Source organism: Carya illinoinensis, chromosome 9, assembly GCF_018687715.1.
Source record: "Carya illinoinensis cultivar Pawnee chromosome 9, C.illinoinensisPawnee_v1, whole genome shotgun sequence".
NCBI classification, from domain to species: domain Eukaryota; kingdom Viridiplantae; phylum Streptophyta; class Magnoliopsida; order Fagales; family Juglandaceae; genus Carya; species Carya illinoinensis.
In genome coordinates this window covers 43916668-43932679 of record NC_056760.1, presented here as the reverse complement: position 1 = coordinate 43932679, position 16012 = coordinate 43916668, and the positions used below count along the sequence as shown (strand labels likewise).

At 38.4% G+C, this 16012-nt stretch overlaps 1 protein-coding gene across 1 annotated transcript; it reads right to left on the bottom strand.

Annotated features, from left to right (window-relative positions):
• Positions 1 to 1114: 1114 nt before the first annotated feature.
• On the bottom strand, positions 1115 to 13315 carry LOC122276296. Its single transcript, XM_043085906.1, has 4 exons — positions 12762 to 13315; positions 12348 to 12675; positions 4102 to 4217; positions 1115 to 1890 (listed from the first exon to the last, which is right to left on the bottom strand). Exons 1-4 carry the CDS (start codon positions 12885 to 12887, stop codon positions 1447 to 1449), a joined length of 1014 nt encoding a protein of 337 aa, XP_042941840.1. The 5' UTR covers positions 12888 to 13315; the 3' UTR covers positions 1115 to 1446.
• Positions 13316 to 16012: the final 2697 nt, after the last annotated feature.

Below are 16012 nucleotides of genomic sequence, written 5' to 3'. Positions count from 1 at the left end.
GAATGATATAACTCGAGAGACTCTTTTATCTTCACCGGATGGGTCCAACTATAACGAGTAAGACCTATACAGAAAGTCCAATGAGTTTAAAGGTCGCAAACATACCATACACTAGCACCAAGAGGGCGCACAACCTAATGGGATTAATATGGTAATCATTGCCAATCAAAGATATCTATTCCTAAGAAAACAACGAGATATCTATTAATTGTCACCTATTAATATTATCGTTTCTTTGAAGTATATTCGTAGTATATTATTCATTATTCAAGGACAAGTGTAAGATGAGACTAATTAACTACAAAATGCCTCAAGATCCGATATTTATCTAGTACGCACCACTGTTTAAAATTTAACAAGTAATCATTTAAGTGTCAATGGTTGCATACTATTTTCTTTTTCTTTATACTATAGATGAACTAATACATCTTAAATCACTTTGGATGAACAAAAAGAGTTGCCATTTCAAGCAAGAACAATATTGTATGTAGTCGCAAAAGAACACACTGCCCGGTAAGGCATCTGTTACGATGAAGAAGACAATATTTTATGACATGATAAAAGAAGATATGTTATATAATACATCCATATCTTATTCTCATCTCACTATATGAATGTTGCATTGTTGATTAACTTTTGAATTTCTTTTATTGAAATAATTAAGAATTGATTCATGAGTTAGATGTAATGTCATATTAACATAATAATAGAATGAAAATAAGATAAAGATAACATGCCGCAGCATATTCCACGAAAATATTAATGCTGTGATTCCTAAACCACCCTTGACAAAATCGTGTGAATCTTGGATCCAATGAGTGCACACACTACATAGGACAAATCCCGTGTGATGTAACACCAAATCATAGGAGCTTCTAACCCAAAAAAAAAAGACATGAATGATACCGTAAGAGTGGATAGATCAACTTAAAAAATAAAAGGGTCTTCTCTTTTCCAAGTTCTCTTATCTGTACAAGGCTTGTTATAAAAAGTACCAACATGGCATCGGGCTAGCTACTGCATCTTTGGCATAGCAGCGGCCATTTGCTACGGGTAGGGTATCTCATCTAAGGCACATGACGTTAAACTCCATTCTCCACCCCTTGAGTCTTTCCACAAAATATAATTAAAGATGAGTACAGATAAAGGTACAGAAAGAAGGTATATACTTTAATCTCCCGTACTTCAAAATCCTAGAACAAAACAAGACTTTTACAGACCTCATTTTGGGCTCCAACTATAACATGAAAGGATCAAGAAAGCCCTACTTTTGATTAAAAAATAACACAAGCGTGGGAAAGTTTTGTATTCGTTTTTTCATAAACCTATTTGTTCTACATTGATTTTTTATTTTTTTTATTTTTAATTTCTCGTACATCCTCTGCTACTTCTGCTACCTTTTAGCAAAAATTTCTCTTTCCGCCGCCACAATTGTCTGTCAAATAACTAGTCATTCCAGTCATTTTCCCATCCATCTCTGTTTGAAGATCTAGAAGTAAGGCCATTTGCAGAAATGCTTCCTACAAGTCCTTGGGGCTTCACTGCATTATTTTCATCCCAGTCATCATCCCAACCCTGATCCCAACCTTCTGCTGTTTCCACATTTGTAGCTGAAACAGATTCCGGCAGACCCATTTCAAGCTCTTGATATGGGACTCCACCGGGATGCCTCCTCTTCCTAAGCTTGCAGCAAGCCCATGTCCCTCCAAAGACTAGCACTGTGAGGATCAAGAAGTATGCACCATTGACTGGTGTCACCAGCTTGTGAAAAGAAGGGAGACGCACATAAAAGTTTGCTCCTACAGGAGGGCCCACAGGAAGCTCACAAACACCATTTCCAGCATTTAATATGAGTTTGGAGCTTTTGTCATCAGTTAACGAAATATTGGTCTGCAAAACAAACATTAAACAAGCCCATGAATGAGGCAAGACTGCTCACAAAAAGTCAAGTATTTTCCAGTATTTTGTATTAAAATAGAATTGGCCATATAGCAGCAAGATCTAGAATCCAATAACAAGCCTTTCTGTGAGTAATAATTCTTCATTGATAAGTGCGAAAGGCGCAATCCAAGTACACAAGAGATATACAAGAGAGACGCCAATCTAGAAGGTGAAAAGGATACTAAAAATTCATTCAAGTTTAGTCCATTAAAATCTATGGATACTGTCCAAAGGAAAAGTGTTGATAAAAAAGTTCTTGATAAAGTTCTCTCGTTCCACCTACACCAAATGAGGCAAATAGGAACAATTTTCCATGCTGCTGTATTAGCGGGCTCCTACCTAGTCTTCTCAAGAATAAAAAACTCCTCAATACTTCTAGGCATGACCTAAACAAATCCAACCTGCCTGAAGAAGTCATTCCATAGAGCACTGGCAATATCACAACGAAACAATAGATGGACAACGGACTCCCCACTATACATGCAACACCAATCAATTACAGTTCGCTCCCAGAAAAATATGCATTCCATACCCCCAAATCAATTCCACAAGCCTCTTATCCATTCTCATTCAATCATGGTGGGAGACCCATCAGCTGATAAGTCAATAATAGTCGGAGCTTTGGGCATCAAGCACACAGCAAGAAGTAGCTCCGTCAAAGCAACTACATGTCTCTTCCTTAAGTCATCTGTTGTCAGAATCTTCCCATGTGTGACTGACTGTCCAAGGAAAAACAGCCGCTCTTAATGGAACCTTACTCCACCAGATGCTCTCCCATGGAAACTGATTGTTGACGTAAGGACTGAGTACATTATAGAAAGAACAGACACTAAAAAGTTTCTTACTTTTCTCAAAAAAAAAGAACAGACACTAAAAAGTTTCTTACTTTTCTCAAAAAAAAAGAACAGACACTAAAAAGTATTCGCTTGAACAGAGTTCAAAATGTCTTGTCCCTGCCTCCTCTTCTCAACCTAGTGGAGTATAGAAAATTAAAGAACGCCCTAAAGACATCAACCTCCTAGTCTTACGCTGTTCTGATGAAGCTAACATTCCACTGAATCGCATTACTCAACGTCTCCAAGTTGTTTGACACTAAAGTATTCTCAATGCATGTTTGGGATTGTGGTGGGCAATATAACTTTTAGCTTCAGGGCTTTTAGTTGTAGAGCTTAAGTAATAAGCTCTACCATTAAAAATTTATTTATAGTTTGGTAACCATATGTTTAAAGTACTTTCAAATACGTTACATTTGTTTGGAAACAATATAATAAAATGCTTTTTGAGGTCATTTGAGTTAATGTCGTACCTATAATAAGATCAAAGGGAAAAACTGTAATTTTTTAAAGTTGTATAGGTATTTTCACCCATTGACAGTCTTCTTTAAAATCGGAACTATGTTCCGCATTATTCGGAAAAGCATGTTTGAGGAAAAGCCTAAAACTTACATTTTAGCTCTTTTGATATTAAAAAGTACTTTAATATGTAACAACCAAACAACCTAATTTTATCATTAAAGAATTTTTTAGGCTATTTAAGCACTTTTTACGACTCCTAACACAACCCCAAACAATCCCTTAATACACCTCCAGTAAGACTTCTATTAGGATCCTATCTCCACACAACAGATCGTGCCAAAATTTTATCCTGGCCCACCTCCCACCTCAAATCTGATATGGTTATAAAACTTCCCCCAACCTCCCCTAATATTCTTCCATAGCCCTAACTCTTTTTTTTTTTTTTGGGTTAGTATCCACAGCCCTAACTCCTATGGCCCATGGACCTCACTTTGTACTCCACATGTCTTTTACCCGTTTAACGAGCCATGTAACGCAGACCCCATCTCCCTTCTCCAGATCTTAGACAGAAATTAAGGTAAAACCCTTAAAACATGAGGATATGGTTCTTCCAGCCATATATTATTACCTGAACAAGTATATTCCACAAGCAAAAAAACATTATTTTGAAGTTTCAAGGAAAGGAGGAGAAGAAATATTTCCAATGGATAAGGCCTACAGCCCAATATGACCTTTCAATAGCAATCTTACACATAAAGATAAGATTGTCATTACATTTCCAAGAAGATCAGAGAGCATATTGAGGTTCTCCTAGCTCCTAGCATAATAAAGCAGAAAAATAAGATTGGCACGTAATGATACATACCCCTTCAGTATGGTGTTTGCGTATTTCCAGCATCTTACTCTTGCTTTCCACTGTAAACTTCACTTTCAAGTCGCTCTCCCCTCCATTGTAGACTAGAACAAGCAATTCTTTGGACCCTGCTACATGTAAAAGAGAGTAAATTTAAACTCAACAACACATGTGTAAGATAGAATAGTATCAATCAACATACAGCAGTGTCAATAAACAGCACATAATGGGGAGGAGTTACCCTGATTAAGAGCACATTGACTAACCTTCCCACTTATTTCCTTTCTCTCTTTCCTTTACCAGTTGGGGTTGCTAAAAGAATTGAGAGGATTTATAGGAATTTCCTGTGGGATGGTAATGGGGAGGAAAGAAAGCTTCATTTGGTGAGTTGGAATAAGGGCTTGTCTTCCAGTTTCCTGTGGAGGGTTGCGTGTGCGAAACTTAAAGAGTTTTCAATAAAACTCTCCTTGGGAAATGGCTTTGGAGGTATCTTAATGAGAGTAATGCATTTTGGAGAAATATTGTGGCTGTTAAACATGGAGTATGTGGGGGAGTTGGTGTACGAAAGAAGTAAGAGGGATGTTTGGGGTGGGCTGTGGAAGTCGATTTGGTTGGAATGGGGGGACTTTGTCAAGAATACTAAATTCAAGGCGGGGGATAGGGCAAAGATCTATTCATGGCATGACACTTGGTGTGGGGATTCACCTCTTAAGGTTTATTTCCCTAATCTCTATAAATTCTTGCTTGGGAAGGATAAACTTCTCTCCCTCCCTCCCTTGTATCAGTTGTCTTCATGTGTACCTGGGCTATCTCCTTTGTACTTCTATAATATGGGGTCCTATCGTAAGCTACTTGTTGATCAATTTTTTTTTTAGTTTAATCATGAAAATGCATCGTGGTGGAAGATCACAGAAAGTAGTCGTCGAGTTGTCAATTTTATTAGCATTGATGTTGCTACAATGAATTGGTTGGCTTCAGTGGTGGGGCTGTGTGGAACTTCAAGGGGTCCTGAGTTTTTTAGAACTTGCAGAAATGGAAATCAAGTTAAGGTGATGTAGAGGGGTTAGAATAGATATGGACGATATCTAACGATGTATGAGTATGGGCATGATAAGAGGCGTGGGTCAATTGTTGTGCCTGAAGGTTCGAAGGGAGAAAGTTGGGAGGAAATTTGGAGCTCTGCTTGAGGAAGTTTCTTATCCTAACTCTGTTTCGGGGGATAGAAACAGAACACTCTATAAAACTGGTTCATCTTCATTGGAGTCCGTTGGGAGGAAGGAATTGTTTGTGGAGATTTTGAAGAAACCTGCTCAACAAAGATTGGAGAAGCCTCGTGTGATTACTGCAAGGGATGATAGATCGCAGGTGCACTCTGTTACGAAGAGGAAGATGGTTCAACTTCTCAAAGGAGATGAACAGCCTTCTCAATCGATGTTGTCTAGAGAAGCTGACAAGTCGACGTTGGAGGGTCTGTTAGAGTATCTAGGAGATATTAAAGTCAAAGTTGATTGTTTAATGGACTGGGTTAAGATGGGCTTAAGTGAGGGCAAGTTAGGCCCTTTTCACGTTAAATCAAATATCAGTTCTAATATCTCTTATATGAAAAGTAGTGGGTTAGGCTTTGTTGGGGGTGGGTTGAGATGTAATGATCCGAAAGGAAAGGGGGCTCCTTCTGGGTCTGGTCCAAGCAAAAGCCCGGTGTGGGTCTGGTATCAAAAGCAAAAACGACCCGATATTTCAAGTATCTCAGATGAACTTAAGGGCGTTGTTTCATTGCCGATTTCCGAGTCGACAGTCACCGTGTAGACACAGAACATTCCGACAAGTACTTCTGAAGCTTTTGGTGGGGCTAGGGTGGTGTCTCAGGCGCCAGAAAAAGAAGAGGGTGAAATCGTTTGTAATGAGTCGATGGATGGTCTTAGTGCCAACGCAGAACTTTTCGATTGATACTTCCGAAGTTTCTGGTGGAGTTGGGGTGGTGTCTCAAGCGCCGGTTCAAGAAGAGGGAGAAATCAAGGGTGAATTCGTTGGTAACAAGGTTAATATGGATTTGGTTCCTGTCATGGATTCGGTTTCTGTTGGTTACGAGTATAATCTGTTGAATGAGGGTTCTAGTTTGTTGAAACAGTTTATGTTTGACAAGGGGTGTCAACAGTGGGAGATGAGGTGGTTTCTGAGGAAGATTCTGAGCTTAATGGGTTATTTTGAATGAATCTTTTCGGGCGCCAGTTCTTTCAAGAATAAGTGTTTGTCTTCTTCTAATTAGCTGGTCAAAGATGTTGAAATCTGCACTGAGGAGGAGCCAGGTAGTCCAATGCCTTTACATATGCTTCCTCCTCAGGTTGATCCAAAGGATAACTCAGATTGGTTGTTAAAAAAAGTGGAGGAATTACAAGGTTGTGTGGCAATTTCTTGCGTGAGGTTTGAAGATCAATTTAGGGCTCTCCTAGTAGCTATAGAAGCTGCTAATTCCATGGCAATTAAATCAGGTGTGAGGAAGGAAAGAGAGTTGAAGCGCTTGCAATGTTCTATTAATTATGACAATAAGGAGGGAACTTCTGGGAGAGATAGAGTAAAAGAGAGGGATTTTTCTGGTCTTAATGAAGCCTAAAATTTTGTCTTGGAATGTTAGGGGGATAAATGACATTAATAAACGCCTTCGTATTAGAGCTCTTATTCGTAGTTGGAAGGTTGACGTTGTTTGTCTCCAAGAAACCAAATTGAAGTTTATTGATTGTAATATTATTCGTAGCTTGTGGAGATGTGCCTTTGCTGGTTGGATTCATTTACCTTCTTTGGGGGCTTCAAGTGGTATCTTGGTAATGTGGGATAAGAGAGTTGTTGAGTTGGTGGAGGATTGCATTGGAGTTTTCTCGGTAGCTTGTGTTTTAAAAAATATTGATTTGGGCTTTGGCTATTGTTTATGGGCCAAATAGAGATTGGGATAGATTTATGTTGTGCAATGAATTGTCGGGCTTACATTACTTGTGGGATATGCCATGGTGTATTTGTGGGTATTTTAATACTACTCGTTTTCCTAGTGGGAGGGAGGGTAATTCTCCTTTGTCTTCTGCTATGGAGAATTTTTCTCGGCTTATTTTTGACCTGGATTTGCCTTTGGTTGGGGGGGAATACACGTGGTCTAATCGTAGAGGCGGTTCAAGGCTGGACAGATTCCTTGTTTCTTCCTCTTGGGAGTCTCATTATCCAAGGGTAAGTCAAAAAAGAATGCCTACGGTTTGTTCTGATCATTTTCCCATTCTTCTTGATTGTGGGGGTATTATTGAGGCTAAATGTTATTTTAAATTTGAGAATATGTGGCTTCAAGTTGAGGGTTTTGTAGACAAGGTGAGAAGCTGGTGGCATTCTTGTTATTTTGAGGGGACTCCTAGTTTTGTGTTGGCAAGTAAACTTAGAGCTTTGAAGGCCGACTTGAAGATGTGGAATAAGGATGTCTTTGGGAATGTAGAGCAGCAGAAAAAATCTCTTGGGAAGAGCTTCAAGCCTTAGAGTCAGAGAGGAATTGTGAGGAATCATTGTCAAGAAAAAACGAAGTGGTCTTAGAACTTGAGAGGGTGCTTTTGTTGGAAGAAATTTCATGGAGGCAGAAATCGAGTGTCTTATGGCTTAAAGAGGGGGATAAATGCACTAGTTTCTTTCATAAAATGGCTAATTCTCATAGACATAACAATGCCATTGAGTTGCTCAAAGCTGATAATACTGTTCTGTCTTCCCCTGATGAGATTCATGAGCATGCTGTACAGTTTTATAGTTCTCTTTTAACTGAGACAGTGGATTGGAGACCTAAACTGGATGGGCTGTTTTTTGATTTATTGGATTCTGTTTCAGCAAACTGGATTGAGAGGCCGTTTGAAGAGGATGAGGTGTATCAAGTGGTTTGTGGGATGAGAAGAAACAAAGCTCCGGGCCATGATGGTTTTACTATGGCGTTTTTTCAAGATTGTTGGGAGATAGTAAGGGCAGAGGTGATGCAGGTTTTCCATGAATTTTATGATTACCACAAGTTTGAGAAGTCGTTGAATGCAACTTTTATTTCTCTTATCCCTAAGAGAGTAGGTGCTTTGGAGTTAAAAGATTTCCGACCTATTAGTTTGGTGAGTGGAATTTATAAGATAATTTTGAAGGTTATAGCTAATCGTATGAGAACGGTGATGGAGAAGATTATTTCAAAATCTCAAAAAGCTTTTGTTAGGTCAACAAATTATTGATTCTGTGTTGATTGCAAATGAGTGTTTAGATAGTCGGCTTCGGGAAGGTGTTCCGGGGGTTCTTTGTAAGCTGGACATGGAGAAGGCTTTTGACCATGTTAGCTGGAATTTTCTGATATACATGCTTAGAAGATGTGGCTTCGGTTTCAAATGGTGTGGTTGGGTTGGACAATGTATTTTGACTGCTATGTTTTCAGTCTTAGTTAATGGTCAGCCTTGTGGTTTTTTTAAGAGTTCAAGAGACTTGAGACAAGGAGATCCATTATCTCCTTTCTTATTTATTCTTGTTATGGAGGCTTTCAGTCGTATGGTGAAGGCTACTGTAGGGGTGGATTTATTTCAGGTTTTTCAGTTGATTCTTCTTCTGATGGCTTTACTTCCGTATTGCACTTACTTTTTGCCGATGCTACTTTAATTTTATGTGATGCTGTTGAGAATCAGATTAAAGCATTGAGGGCTGTACTGTTGTGTTTTCAAGCCACTTCTGGGTTAAAAGTGAACTTGGGTAAATCGGAGTTGGTCCCGGTAGGAGTTGTTCATAATATTAATGATTTAGCATCATTGTTGGGTTGTAGAGTTTCTTCTCTGCCCATGAAATATCTCGGCCTCCCGTTGGGGGCATCATTCAAGGCAAAGTATATTTGGGACAGGGTGGTTGAGAAGATTGAGAAAACGTTGGCGGCTTGGAAAAGGATGTATTTATCTAAAGGGGGTAGAATCACCCTTATAAAGAGTACCCTTTCGAATATTCCAACGTATTTTCTTTCTTTATTCCCTTTACCAGTTGGTTTGGCTAATCGTATCGAAAAATTGTATAGAGCTTTTTTGTGGGGAGGTTTGGGGGAGGAGAAAAAAGTACCTTTAGTTAATTGGAAAAAAGTATGTCACCCTATTGAGGTTGGTGGATTGGGTGTTCGTAACTTGTGTAGTTTCAATAAGGCGTTATTGGGGAAGTGGTTGTGGAGATTTAATAAGGAAGAGGATGCGATGTGGAGAGGGGCGATTGTCCGGAAGTATGGTAGTGATTGGGGGGGTTGGTGTACTAAGGAGAGCAGGAGGACTTATGGGGTAAGCTTATGGAAATTCATTAGAAAGGGTTGGGATGATTTTGTGAAACAAGTTTATTTTGGGGTAGGTGATGGCTCAAGAATTCGTTTCTGGTTTGATCTTTGGTATGGTGAGTCTGCTTTGTTTAGAGCTTTTCCGAATGTCTTCAGATTGGCTGTTAATCAGCAGGCTTCCATTTCTGAGATGTTGAGTTTTTCTAATGAAGAGGTGCATTGGAATGTCTGTTTTTTCAGATCTGTTCAGGATTGGGAAATCAGGAGGTTACTGATTTTTTCGAGTTGTTGTATTCAGTGGCTATTTGAAGACATGAAAGGGATCATATTCTGTGGAAAAGTACAGAGACCAGTAAGTTTTCTGTTAGATCTTTTTATAAGACGATGAATGGTCAGCAAAATTTTTCTTTTCCTTGGAAGAATATTTGGAAAACTTAAAAAAAAAATATATATATATATATATATATATTTGGAAGGTTTGTGTTCCGTGAAAAGTTGCTTTCTTTGTTTGGACCACAGCAATTGGAAACATTCAGACTATTGACAATTTGAGAAAGCATGGAATGATGGTTATGGAGTGGTGTTTCATGTGTAAGAAAGCTGGAGAATCGGTGGATCATCTTCTTATTCACTGTGATGTGGCAAAAGGGTTATGGGAAGGGGTGTTTAGAAGAATTGGACTATCCTGGGTTATGCCATAATCAGTGACAGAAATTCTTGCATGCTGGCCTAGAATTCATTCTTGTTCTCAAGTTGCAGCGGCGTGGAAGATGATTCCTTTGTGTATTATGTGGTGCATCTGGATGGAAAGGAATGAGAGGTGTTTTAATGATAGGGAACGTTCTGTAGATGATCTCTGGAAATTTTTTATGTTTTCCCTGTTTTCTTGGTTTTCAGCCATTGTTCTTAATGTTGGGGCAGTCCATGAGTTTTTGTTTTCGCTGTTTTAGTTCTTGAATGTTCTTAGGTGTTTCTTTTGTATACTTCCTATGTACATGGACTTCACCTATTTCATTTGTGGAATAAAATTTTTACTTATCAAAAAAAATCTCTTCAGGATTGCTAGAGATGAAGGGGCTGCTGTGGCTGATTCCTATCATTTTTCTAACAATATGATCTGCTGGGATGTGGAATTTACTAGAGATGTGCCGGATTGGGAAGTATGTGAAGTTTCAGAATTATTAGGAAGATTATAAGAGATGAAGCTTCATCAAAACAGGGAGGACAGTTTGCTGTGGGATCATACAGTTAATTCCAGATTTTCCGTGAGTTCTTTTTACAAGGCATTAACCAGTCATGGGGTCAAAGATTATCCGTGGAAAAGTATTTGGAAAGCCAAGGACTTGAGGAAGAGAGGTTTTCAGGTGGCTGAATGGTGTTTTATGTGTAAGAAAGATGGTGAATCTACTGATCATATTTTTCTTCATTGTGAGGTAGCTACATCGTTGTAGAATGAGATTTTTGTAAAGGTTGGCATTTTCTGGGTGATGCCTATGCATGTGGTGGATTTCTTTGCATGCTGGCCAGGTATTGTGGGGAGATGTAATAACACTGCTGTAATGAGATGATCCCCCTGTGCTTACTTTGGTGTTTATGGTTAGAAAGGAACAGGAGGTGCTTTGATAATTGTAAACGTTCTATAGGGGAACTTAGGGAGTTCTTTCTTTGTACTTTAAACTTTTGGGTGAAGAATCTTGTAAGGAACGGGAATTATTGTAATGTTTTGTTTTAGTTATATTTTGCTTTAGCTTGTACGAAGGTGTTTCTCATTGGTATTCATCCTGTGTACTTGGGCTATGCCTATTTACTTGGAATAAAATTTCTCTAATAAATTATCAAAAAAAATAAAATAAAATAAAATAAATAGCACATAAACTTTTTTTTTTTATAAGTATAAACAGGACATAAACTGAGAAGTAGATTTCTTTAACTAAGCTGTAGCCAAATAAATAAAATAAATACAGTAGCAGAAGATCTTATTTTAGAAAATGATGTAGAGCCAACGATCAAAAAGTCTTTGTACGTGACAACTCCCAAAATTATAGACATGGAAACCTTTTTTCCTCAGACAAATGGAATTATTATTATTTTTTAATTGGTAAATATGAATTTTATTGAAAAAGGCGACAAGTGGAATTATAGGTTGGATGAATGGTTTATAGGCTTAACTCTATGGACTTATAAAGGGTTTCCATTTTCACCCTAAGAAAAATGGAATTATAAAAGGTTTCCATGAATTATAGACAAATGGAATGGCTGATCATTCATTCTATGAATTTTTATGACCTCACTAATCAGCCTTGCACTTTTTAGTTCATAATGAATGAAGTGAACCCCCAGATGAGAAGAAAATCTCCCCTCCCTTTTACTAAACAGCTCACCTACAATACTATACTCTACTATACATTACATTAGTAGGGTAGGGTAGGCTAACTCAGTCACTTACTTCTACTAATGTAGGGCTAAGTGGCGCCTTTGTTTTTTTAGTAACCCATTCTCATTATCTTTCATAAATCAAGTAGGCAAACCTCTGCAGGTTTCTTCAATTTTTAAACTTGCTTTCTCTTGAGCCTCTTGTAGCCCATGTGAATCTCTATATTTGAAAGAATCATTGAAAGAAATAGAGAATAAAAAAAACAAGTTTATAACAGGCTCCGGCCTGTTGTACTTGTGATTAGGGCATTGCTGAGTTGAACCATACGATTAAAAGCAAATTCTATTCTGCTTTCTAATATAAATATTTAGTGGAACCAATAATTTTTTTAACAGTACTAGTCTTCATAACACATTCATAATCAAATCTGTAGTAGTATTTTGCGCAACAACATGACATCCATGAATACATTTTCAGTTTCAATACATAACATATATGCTAATAAAGTGTCACTGTTCAAATACGCTTTTTCTGTAATCAAAATTCAAAACAATCACAATTGATTATATGACAAAGAGCTACGTATTGATTTACCGCGTTGATAGTTTTTTATGCAGGCAGTCATGCTCCCATGGTCGTTGCATATCACATCCCCGGGCGCTTTACACTTGTCAGTGCTCGGCACTTGCGAATCATCCTGCTTATCCTTCTTCTTTTGTGTTGTTCCACCGTTCTTCCCATTATTATTATTACTACTACTAGTAGTATTAGTCTTATTACTCGAATCTTTTAGAGGACCCTTGGACTCCGCCGGGGTTGACTTCTTTGGTACCGGAGGCTCCGGTTCGTTGTTCGTTGACCCATTGTCTGGCTTAGTACTCGGTTTCTTGTTAGAAGGAACTGGGCTCGGCGACGGGGAACTCTTAAAAAGAGAACCCGTTTCTTAACCATAAGCAAGTTTGTAACCCCAATAACAAAGCAATAAAAAAAGATGAAGAATTTACTTACTGGGATGCTAGGATCCTTAGGCGCCGCACCGACCAGCTTTCTGAACTTCAAGAGTAAGGATGCATCGCAAACATCGGGAACAATCATAAACAAGAAAAAAACCGCCAGAAACGCATTTTTGCCCATCTACAACACAATTTCGACCGGCTTTTCCGGATCAGGAAAAACACTTCGGCTCGGGCAAAGCCCCCAACTCCCAAGAATTAAATCCAAAATTAATCACAGAAAGGAAATGAATTTTTCCGATAATTTTTTTCGAAAACAAGATAAAGATAGGTATCTAAAAGCTAAAAGAGAACACGCAGCGGAAGGGGAAATTTTCGTACAGAGAAAATATAAGCCCAAAGGGCCAAAGGGAATCCGGGTTCTAGGGTTTTGTTTCGGTGGGAGATAATATCGAACAAGAAAATGAATAGGGTTTTGGATTTTGATGCTTGAGAGAATAGAATTGGAACGGGTTTGACGCTATGATGTATGATCTATCAAAGTCCGATCGTGCACGAGACGGAAGTCTCCGGTCCGGACCTTATTATTACTATTATTATTAACAAATGAAATGATATTTCTCTTTTTATGATTTTTATCTCAAAACTTTAGATAGTAATATAAAATACTGAAAACACATTTTTTCATGTTAGATTTTCAGCCATAATTCTTAGGCAATGGGAAGGACTCCCAAACGGCTCCAAGATTCATCCATTTATGATCGAAATAGTTTCTGTGCGTAGATTGGAGAAAATTTCTTTCAATCTATTTAAAAATCGATGAGCATGTAAAAAGAAAAATGGTAGTGGAGTCTCTTAAAATTAATGCTCAATTTTTTTAATTTTTTTATTTAATAGTTAAGTAAGTCACTATTAGTAAAATTATATATATTTTTTAATTTTTTTCTTAATAATTAAGGATATTAAAAAATTATTTAAAAAAATTAAATAGACTGAGAGTACGTTCAACGGTAATAACTGGCGAACACTACTCATAAAAAAATGTGACAGAGTACATTTTTTTTTAATAAAAGAATATGTGTCAAACACTTATCATATTTATAGATGAGTTGAAGTAAAGACACGCTGGCATTTTACTATAATAGAAAAGTCAGTCCCTAATAGGCAAAATGTTTCCAAAAGAATAAGGGAGCTGCTAGAAATACAAAGGGATCTCATACACTGATGTAGAACACGTGTCCCCATCCCGTGTGCCTATCTTCAGCCAAAGAGAAGAAATTATCTCTTCTACCCCACGACTCTCAACCCCTCCACTCACCCGATCTCCTCCCTCAAGCAATCCAGCCATATCGCACCGCCACCTGCAACGTCGTCACTGGCATCAGTATTAGGGACCTTGGTCAAATCCCTAAACACCATGATCTTCTAGTCCTACTTTGCCTTTTGGTGACCGATTGTGCCTAGTTTTCTTGCTTGGTCTTTGCTTGAGTATAGCAATAAAGGGTCCCTAGATTAATGAATGTATGTTGTTTAGTGATGGAATAGATGGTAAAGATGTGTTTGTGTGATCTACTTGATGCTTTTGTGTAATTATGCAATGTGGTACGGATGAGGATCTCTCTTTGGTGTTGGCACCACTTATAGTGAATTAGGGTTTTGTGAAAGTGAGGCTATGGTTTGTAATGTGTAAGATGGGATCCTAGAATGTAGGAAGTGATTTAGGATTATGGAATTTTGGCTAAGACAATATGGGAAGGTATTTTTAGGGTTTGATAGATTTTAAGGGTACTCCTAAATTCTAGGGATGAGAGTATGGATGCTAGGATTAGTATTCCTAAATTATAGGAATTTCCTTATGGAGGCTAGGGTTTCGACTATGGCTTGATGGAAGAAGGAGGCTAGGGTTTTATGTCTTTGAAGAATAAGTAAAGTATGGAATTGGATCTATTGAGGCTTAATCCGTGTTTGGTAAGAAAGAAAGTGCAAGAATTTATAATATCAATGAGAAATTATATGAACAAACAAGAAAGTAAATTATCAACAATGGAAGATTGGATGATGAATGGAAAAATACTTCATAAGATTGATAAATGAATCAATATCTATTCACGAATTGCAAGATGAAGATCTTCTCTTTGGGATTCCCTAATTTCACCCAAGTAGCCCAAGTGGTAAAGCACTGAAAGAGATCTCAAGAACAAATAATCTGTCCACTAACAAATTTGAAAAATAGATGTAAATAAAATGCTAAGGGTTCTATTTATAACAATTACATAAGTGGAAACCCTAAAACGTCTCTTGATAAAAATAATAAATAAAATAAATAAGATTGGCGTGGGGCCCATGATGGCCCATGGCATGCACTGGTCCAAGGCTGGCCCACGACTCAAGCCATGGTCATGGTCATGGTGACATGGCTATGATGCGCGGCTGGCATGGCCCAGCCATGGGCATTGGCTTGTTGTGGCGTGCAGGTAGGATTGTCGTGGCCCAGGCAGGGGCCTAGGGGTTTGCCCAATAAGTGTCGTGGGCAGGGATGGTATGGCCTAGGCAGGTGCTTAGGTGTTGAAACTATTGGGCGCAGGCAAGAGCCATGCACGTGGTTGGCACGCCTATTGAGGCATGCCACTAACTTCGCTGGGTTGCTACTGTGCGCGCTGGGCCTGTCATGGCGCGGCCCTAGCATTGTCATGGCCAGGTGATGGAAGCCTCACTCGCACTCAAGTGTTTACGGATGTGTTGGACAGATGAATCAAGGGTTATCTCGAGGCAACACCAAGAACCGAATGGATGGAATATGAAAATTAAGACTAACGCAGGATAGCACTCAATTCTCAAAAATTGGTTGAGAAGTTCTTATGCAAAACTAGCATAATAATGAAATACAATGCAAAACTGAAATTAAGTGCTAGGGTTCGACTAGCCCTCCCCCAATTATTCCATCTAACAACTTCTTTCAAGATCACAATCCCAAAACAAATCAAACTCTTAAAATTAAGGAAAACAAATCTACTAATTAACAAACCAATAAAATCTCTAATTTTAAGAAGTAACAACTCGGTCAATTTCCTCCAAATCGGCTCATCCCCTATATTCAAGGGATTCACCTCATCTCCTACAATCAAGATATTTGTCTCGTCCCCTAAAATCAAGGGATTTACCTTCGAACTCGATCTCATCTAGGTGCCAAGCGGTTGTTCCTTTGTGACCGTGCCTTGCAACCCAAAGCTTCCTTATCTGAGCCATGCAAACAACCCAAAGCCACCCTCCTAGCCTCAGCATGCCTAGCCCTCCTAGTGACATTGT